This window comes from Pecten maximus, chromosome 3 (assembly GCF_902652985.1).
Source record: "Pecten maximus chromosome 3, xPecMax1.1, whole genome shotgun sequence".
Lineage (NCBI taxonomy): Eukaryota > Metazoa > Mollusca > Bivalvia > Pectinida > Pectinidae > Pecten > Pecten maximus.
The window spans coordinates 6,469,549-6,478,503 of record NC_047017.1 but is presented as its reverse complement, the minus strand read 5'-3'; the positions used below and the strand labels follow the sequence as shown (position 1 = coordinate 6,478,503).

General features: G+C 34.2%; 1 protein-coding gene across 1 annotated transcript; it reads right to left on the bottom strand.

The window, feature by feature from the left end:
* Nucleotides 1–720: 720 nt before the first annotated feature.
* LOC117323052 (eukaryotic translation initiation factor 3 subunit K-like) lies at nt 721–6,501 on the bottom strand. The gene is made up of 8 exons (XM_033878051.1): nt 6,397–6,501; nt 5,571–5,669; nt 4,709–4,829; nt 3,110–3,184; nt 2,727–2,793; nt 2,222–2,299; nt 1,719–1,844; nt 721–978 (listed from the first exon to the last, which is right to left on the bottom strand). Exons 1-8 carry the CDS (start codon nt 6,447–6,449, stop codon nt 947–949), a joined length of 651 nt encoding a protein of 216 aa, XP_033733942.1. The 5' UTR covers nt 6,450–6,501; the 3' UTR covers nt 721–946.
* Between the last annotated feature and the right edge of the window lie 2,454 nt (nt 6,502–8,955).

The following is an 8,955-nucleotide window of genomic DNA, read 5'->3' as shown; positions in this document are numbered from 1 at the left end:
CTCCCTTCTTCAGCTTAGTAAACTCTGACTGCAAATGAATAAGCGTATACATAGTGAAAAAAGGCTACGGGGATTAATAAGCTCGGGAATCGGTACCATAATTATGACACTGTCTATTTGTGACGAAGAACGTCAACTAGACGGCACCATTTTGAAAGGACTGATCAGCGCAATTTTTGAGTTTTCTCCTGTTATCCGATGGTCTCTGCACAAAAAGCTAACATCAAGTGAGTACTTGGTCACAAAAACTAAACTGAATATTACAACAATATATGCAGTCAATATGATGTACAATCCTTAAATGGACAGTACCGATGAGCACATATCGCCGGGGTATATATAGTAGTCATCAGATCTATAGTCCTGAACCTCATTACTGATCACTTTCTTAATTAGTATAGGGCTCTTTGTCTCAAACACCTGACCGACCATGACAATGTTACACAACACGGACGACATGGTACAAGCCGGCATGGTTTACCACCAGCAACTTCCGTTTTGGATTTTGTTGGATTCAGTTTATTTGATGGAAATTTTCGCGTGTCAGAACTTTCACATCTTAATATGTGTGGAAATTTACGGAAGAAGATGTCTGAAATATCTGCACCAGGGTTCAAACACTTTGTAGCACTAGTTGTCAAGATGACAATGAATCTATCACTATATAACAACACTGGTACATTATACCATGCGAGCCAAAAAAGAAAATGCCAGATATTCTCGTTAAATGATGGTAATTTATTAGTCTGAATGAACTGCTATGTTTCTGTATTTTTGTTTAGATTCCAGTTCAAGTCTATAAAATCTAGGTCTTTCTTTCTGTTTTTATACCCAGCATCACAGACTAAGTTCTGAAGACATGGATGATACGTGTCCTCAAAAAAGAATAAATACAGCTGCAACAAGTGTTTTTGTTTGTATGTACAGTTGAATTCTCTGTCACACATCATCGACTAGTGGCCATGATTCCAGATACACCTGAAACATTGACAAATACACAACATTATTGTACAGAAAAAATAAACACATAATCACAACATAGAGTTTCACTTCTCATAACAGCTATTCCAAGAAAATATATATCCCATGATTTGACTCTAGAAAAAAAGAAATCCTATGCGTGGTGGACACGGGAGAAAATGTGGCTTATGAATAATTTACATTATCATTCAGTTGAATTAACTTTTTTTGATAGCCCCTGTTTAACAAACCATGAGTCCTCTGGGTAGATATTTTACAGGAACAGCCATAGGCATTTTATACATCATTTCAAAGCCTTTGGAATTATGAACGAAAGAACAACAATAATTGGTTTTGACCGGACAGCGACCTTTCTAATATCCTACATCAAAAGTATTACATTCTAAGGGCTATTCAAGTTAAAATTTGCCATCCTCTAGCGGACTTCCCTTTTTGAAAACAGAAAACAGAAGTGATTTCCTTCAGATCGTCATACAGAATAGAAGCATTTTCTTCATTTAGGGTACCACCTACAGAAGCAATTGTTTTGGTCAGATTTCGGTGTGGCACTGGCTAGATCATTCAGAAGTGATTTTTTTTAAATTCCCACCTGGAACAGAAGTTTTTTTCACAAACTTCCGCTAGTTGGTGACATTTTTAGCTGGAATAGCCCTAAGTATTTATGTCAAAAGATGATTATTTTTTCTGCTTCCTGTCAAAATATTTCGGAAGTCCTTTTACAGGCTTGTGAGACTTACTTTCAAATGTAATTTTTTCCGTGATGTTTTTCGTTTTGACGTTTTCTTCTTGGTTCAGGATGAATACGTTGCCATCATTCTGCAGCGTCCATCCGTACTTGTTGATCCACTGTCGTACTTGGTCCTCTGTCAACAAATCAAGTCACACATCAATCTTCTCATAGAAAGCAGCCAAAGTGTATTGTTTATTGGAGACATGCATACAAATTTCTATTTGAAGGATCTGTCATCATATGCACAAAATTCTTCTAAGTTACACCAAAACTTGCTTAAAAGTATTTTGAATCTCTGTGACATATGATGAGAAACTGAGTATATTTATGTGAAAATGTACATTTTCAATATTCAAGAGGCCAAATTTTTTCAGTAGTGATGAGAAACATGCAGACACTTTTAAACATACCTGGTATTTGCCATTTAGTTTTAAAAAAAATCTCAAAATAGAAAGCGAGACATGAAGTTGTCTGCCCTTTGGTGAATTTCGAGTACCAGTAAGTACCCACCTGTGACGTCACCTAACAGCTCCATTAGGGTGTGGACTGGTATCGTCTGGTAGGTCGCTCCGATCACATGACACACGACTATAGTAACACAACAACAGGAATCTTATAAACAAAATGTTCTATTATTGTATTATTATACAATTAAACATGTGGTAAAAAAGCAAATATGCTTATTAGAAGACCGACTACAGCTACTGCTATTCAAATACCTGAGCCCTACCATACAATATCTTTGTTAGTATTCCCATTCTTAGATGTTTGGAGTTTAATACAACAAATTTCCTGCTGTATCAAGGAGACAACCGTATAAACAAGACAAAGGCATGCAGACTTTATACAAAGATAAATTCTACAGAAAGATATTCTGACCTAGTTGATGTAATTTTATGAAGTTGATAAAAGACTTTAAAAGGATGAAATATGAAAAGTACTTAAAACATCACCAGGTACATCAGTGATTGTCACAGAAGTCAAACAAGGGTGGTAGACTAAACATGATACTTACATTTTCGTATTGAGTCATCAAATCCTTTTATGTTTGATGTTACTAAAGGGTTGGATTTCAACTCTTTCTGTAATTTAGGGAAAAATCTTGTCAGCAAAATATATAACATACATATATATAGTACAAGGATTAACAGTTTGAAGATAACTGTCATAGTTGAGGTATTTAGGTTTATCTTGTTAAGCTATCAAGTCATAAATCATTTGTAACAAAACACAGGAGATAAAACAATGCTACAACTAGACCGGAACTGGAAGACTCAAGATATCTTTGATCAAAATTTTTTTTTTCCACACTGCAAACACATTTTTAACTGAAATAATTAGGAGTGAAAGTATTAAAGTATTAGTTCACAAACTACAAACACACATTTTCTTACTTACCCAGAATTCATGAAATTGACAGGTTTCCAACAGATCTGCTAAATGTATGACAGGCACAATAGCCTCTTCCTCATGCTGTAAAACAGAATGTCCTAAAGTCAACACAAGTCGTATTAACATTTTATTCAGATAAATATCTTTTTAATAAAACTTCCAACCAGCCACAGATTTGATACTTCTAAAAAGGAAGCTAAAATTTGGACACAATAATAATTAATATCGTGATAGGAAGGAGTTATGAAAAGTACTCTGCCAACATGTACACTGGACTCAAACTAGCAACCTTTAGCTCTCAACCAAACAACCTACCACTATAGGCTAAAGGAAAATTCCCACTAGTCTGAGCTAGTAATTAGGTGACCTTATACTCTCTATGTTTACAATACTTCCTCCTTCACAATGTCTTTGCCCTCCAACCACAACCAAGTTCAAATTTCTATAGCTCCAAGAAATCATCTCAATCTCTTATAGCTTTCACTTGGTGTGGTTAACGGAACCAAATCTGTAATAGGAAGGAGTAATGAAAAATGTCCTGCCCGCGCTGGGGCTCAAACTAGCAACCGCTCTCAAGGCAAACATTCTACCTCTGGGCTGAAGGGAAATTCCTGCTAGTCTGAGCAAGTAAGGTGGACTTCTACTCTCTACTTTTACACTAGTCCCTACTTCACAAAGTCTTCGCCCCAAAAGATAATCACAACCCATGCTCTTTAGCTCCAAGGAAGCCTCTCAATCTCTTATAGCTTTCACTTGGAGGGGTTAACAGAGTCAAATCTGTAATAGCAAGGAGTTATGAAAAATACTCTGCCCGCGCTTGGGCTCAAACTACGTGAAACTAGCGACCTGTCGCTCTCAATGCATACATTTTACCACCTGACTAAAAGAGAAATTTACTCCAGTCTGAGCTAATAAGACGACCTTATACTCTCTACAAAATGTACTTTTTCTAGATACAAATTTATAAATATTGCTTGACATAAAAGCTATCAAAAATAGAAAATGAGTTAGATTGGACATACTCTATTTCATCTTAAAAGCAGATTTTAATGTTTGTAAAAGGCCCTATAACTAAATACATAAAATCTAAATGAATTTTAATGGTAGACTGTATATATCATTTATCAAGCAATAAGCACAGAGGGCCAACATAACTTTTACTCAAATTTAGGGCTGACTTATGTAACTGTTATGAACAATGAAATAGCATTTATTGGCATTTTTGAGGTTACATAAAGGTCCTTTGGCCTTTCCAACCCTATTGGGATATTGTTGTTACTTAATTTCAATAGATGTAATCTGATTAAATTTATGTCCTAAATTACACTCAGGCTCTGATACTCTCTATGTTGAAGTCAGTTGATTGAAACTTACATTATCAGAGTGTAATCTAAGATCTAGTTTTAATCAAACTGGAATAGATGCAGATAGGCTTATTTAATTGCAAACATGGGTTTATTGCTGAATGAATATAAGAAGTAGTGAATCAACTACATTCTTCCACCTAATAAATACAAAATGAGTAAGCCTCCTCTTATTGAATCTATGAGACTTTTATAGACACTAGTGAAGCACATATTTTATCTACACTATATAGAGACCTACCTTTCCTGACTCTATCAGACATTTACACAATGTAAAGTCGGTGTGTGGGAGGTTGGTGAGGGCTTTCAGCAGGATCTGAGCAGCTACGCTTGGCTGATAGTGATTTGGGTTGAACTGGTATCTGTTAAAAAATTTATAACAAAAAAATCATAACTCATTTTTTTAAACTAAATAACATATACTTATATATTATTCATAATCAATAATCTGTTAAAAAAATTATAACAAAAAAATCATAACTCATTTTTTAAACTAAATAACATATACATGTACTTATATATTATCCATAATCAATAATCCAGTATGCTTCATCACTCATCATAATAAAATTTTTTACTTCAGTCTTGGTGTTTCTTCAAGAAAATAATAAATAAACATGTATATTGTTTGGTGTACAGTAAATACAGTGCTGGCATATCAGCATTTGTTTAAGGTTGCTATGAAATACATGTATATTATTTAGCACTGGTATAAGTCATTATAACTCTCTAAAATACTTTCAATTAAAATGAGTTGGCAGTAAGGACAAGTTGGAGTGTTTTCAGTGGTTACTGAGTGGGATGTCATGCTATGATGTACAGTTATGTCATTTCAGTGTTATAGCACTATAAAATGTCCATGATTGGCCCAATCTTTGGGACCGCTTGGTCTATGATCTTACCTATTGCATAGTCAGATATAAATCTCCTAACAAACATTCACAAATATCATATAAAAGATTCTTTCTTTAGGAATTTGAGATTTAATGATAGGATGTTTAATTCTGTAATAAGCCCACCCACTACTTTGAGTCAGCCCCATGTCAGAGCTAATCATAGTATGAATGTAGGTAAATTCAAAGAATGTTATATGTGAATCTTACAATTTGAGAACAGCTAGGTTAGCCTCGAGATCATATGTATTCTCCTGTGCCTGGGCTGCTATATACTTCTCCAGAGTTTGAAGATTCTCAGGATTGTATCTGAAAAACACAAACAGAGCATGTAGTTATGAAGTAATTATTATATCATTTGTATGTATTGCGGGTAATATTCATCATTTGATTTATTAGAAATAAACAAATGTATGTGTTAATTATCATTTCCTGTAAAACATACAATGTACTACAGTAACAACACCAGAAGATTACAAAAAAAAACCTACCCTACATTTTAATTTGTAGATGACACTTAAACGTTGATATTGAATTGTTTGAAAAGTGACATTTGATTGACGATGCCCCAGTTGTCCTTTTGAGTCCTTGAACACTAGTTATGAAATGTATTGATAAATGGCCATTAATTTCTAATATATTCAAAATTATTGACAGAACATGTGTACTGTGCATGATGAATAACAATGCAAGGGAAGTAACTTTTATAGAAATATATAAAAGACTTGAATATTACAATATAATCATTCACAACTACCACATTTTAAAGTATTTAAACCGTTAAATAGAAATTAGGCCTACGCGTGAAAAGGAAAATATTCTTGGTTTTAGCAATATAGTTTGGCAACATGGTGTCAGACCGACTGTTCATGTAATCCTGATCAAAAACCGACACCGGGCAAAAACGTCAACATGGTATAGTGCGTTATTTTAGGAATTTGTCGACTGGTAATCGGGATATCGAGTAAGTAATAGAAAAGAAAATAAAGTTGCCGGTACATGTGGGGGATATTACCAAAACATTCACTGTACTTACCTGTCAATTCCTTTCAATAAGGCCGCTACATTTGCTCTCATTGCTTCAGCCATTTTCACGTGTGTGTGAAGTTTTACTTCCGGTACGCGGAACGAGATACCTACTAATGTCAGGAATTGTTCTCAACCGTTACCGGGATATCACCGATCAGATTTTAATTGGTGATAATGGAATTTAGATGGACAAGAGAGATCTTTGAAAGAAGCAGTAAATGAACTGGGTATGAAGTCCGGGATGGAATTAACGTAAAAAAGTAGTTTGGGTAACACAAATGTGAATATTCCTTTAAACCGCGAATCTCAATTTACAGTAGGATAGGAAACACTTTTTTTTTCAGGAGGGAGAGAGTGTAAATCATCATGAAAATTAATGCAGAAGTTAAATATCATATTGAAGCTATAAAAATCTGGAGTAAAATTTCTATAACGCCATTGCTAGAATTAATACTTGCTAGTTTCTTAATGATTTTCTTAAATTTATGGAATGGTGGATCAGGCAAAATGTTAGTCTTAAATATCATTGACATAAATGTAGATACGTTTATTTGCTTTAAAATTAAGTAGAATTAAAACGTTTTAAAAAATGTTTAATATTTAACCACCGTTATCGATCCAATTTCTAAAAAATGTTTTTTTTTTTTTTTTCTTATTCATTTTGATGGTAATTGGCCGTCTATTTAGGTCATCTGACCCGAAGGGTCAGGATAACCTACAGTCTTCATGCTTCGCCCGTTGTCGTGCGCCGTCCGCCGTCCCGTGCACCGTGCGTCGTGCACCGTGCGTCGTGCATCGTGCGTAAACTTTTCACATTTCAAACTTCTTCCCAAATTCCAATAGTGGGATTGAGCTGAAACTTGCCTGAAATGATCCTGAGATGGTCCTGACCAAGTGTTGTTATTGTTTTTAGGTCGGTCAGAAACCCATGATGGCCGCCATGGCAGCCATCTTGAAAAACACATTTTAAACTTCTTCTCCAGTTCCATTGGTGCCATTGAGCTGAAAATTGGTGAGGATGTTAAGGAAGGAGAGCCAACAAAGTGTTGTTATTTGTCGGCCTCTTAAAAACTTTGACAGCAGTCATGGCGGTCATTCTGTAACATGATTGCGCAATCATGGTTTTCCTGAACAACACCTATTTCAAACTTCTTCTCAAATTCCACCAGTGGGATTCAGCTGTAACTTACCAGAAATGATCCTGAGATGGTAATTTAGAGTCAGATGACCGTTAAGGCCCCTGGGCCTCTTGTTACAATCTCTGTTTTTTTTCCAGAATGATAGTTTTAAAGGGGCATGCCTTCGTTCGGACATCAGAAACGTGCAAAATTTCTCTTGATAAAATCTATACCCGACTGAGGATTATATGAGATTTTGTGCCTACCAGTAATGAAAGTAACGCCTAAGTGTACAGAAAAAAAAGACATTTCGTGCCCAAATACCGTCTACCTTTGCGGTAATTAGTGATACTTCGGGTCGAATTGAGAATTTTTATGATATATAATACTTGAAGTACTTTTGTTTCACATGAGAGTAAAACTGCCGTATTAATTCAAATATTATAATTTTTACTACTTGGGAAGACTACATATTTCCCATCAAGTTTTATTTTGACGACATACACATTATTCAAACGAAGGGATGACCCTGTAAATTAAGCAATATTTGTCCAGTAAACCCCGCAATTGCAAAACCTTCCCGGTAACAATCAATACAGAATACAACTAAGCCTACCACGAACAGGTGTGTGGCGATCGACAATAATTTACAATGTTAATGTTATCTGGTTCGAAATTGTGGAAAACTTGGCAGAAACTATTCCGGAAGTAGTTTGGCTTTTTTTAAGCACTGACCGAAATGTGGAAACATAATATTTTCATTGACATTGAGGAATTTTGATAAGCAATTGTACAATCATCAACTAAAGAGTCAAGTTGTCAGTGGATAATCCTATCTTAATTACAATAATAAATTGTTTGACGTTATGATAAAATGGTACCATTATATGGCAAGCCGTTTGGGTTTTTACCTATTGAAATGAAGATATCTCTATTTAATTAGAGATATCTCTATTTAAAATGAAGATATCTCTATTTTAGTAGAGATATCTGTAATTTGAATAAAGATATCTCTATTTAAATAAAGATATGTCTAATTTAAATACAGATATCTCTATTTCTACTGAAAATAGAGATATCTTCTTTTAAATTACAGATATCTCTATTTCAAATTCAGATATCTCTATTTGAATTACAGATATCTTTAATTGTAATTGAGATATCTTTATTTTAAATAGAGATATCTTTAATTCTTGTCCAATTAAAGATATCTTTATTTAAAATAGAGATATCTCTATTTTAATTAAAGATATCCCTATTTTAAATAGAGATATCTTTAATTTTGTTTAAATAGAGATGTCTTCATTTTAAATACAGATATCTCTAATTCGAATACAGATATCTCTAATTCAATTAAATATATCTCTATTTTAAATTTACAATTACATTTATATCGTTATTAGCCCCTGTGCTTCAACAAAGTCTTCGACCCCGAAGACACACACGGT

Bases quoted from the DNA above. Each gene is read 5' to 3' on its own strand.
- LOC117323052 (XM_033878051.1), bottom strand. From the start codon at position 6,449: ATGGCTGAAGCAATGAGAGCAAATGTAGCGGCCTTATTGAAAGGAATT. The intron at 2,300-2,726 runs GTAAGTATCATG...GTGTTACTATAG, and splicing joins TGATGACTCAATACGAAAAT to TCGTGTGTCATGTGATCGGA. The intron at 1,845-2,221 runs GTGGGTACTTAC...ATTTGTTGACAG, and splicing joins GCTGTTAGGTGACGTCACAG to AGGACCAAGTACGACAGTGG.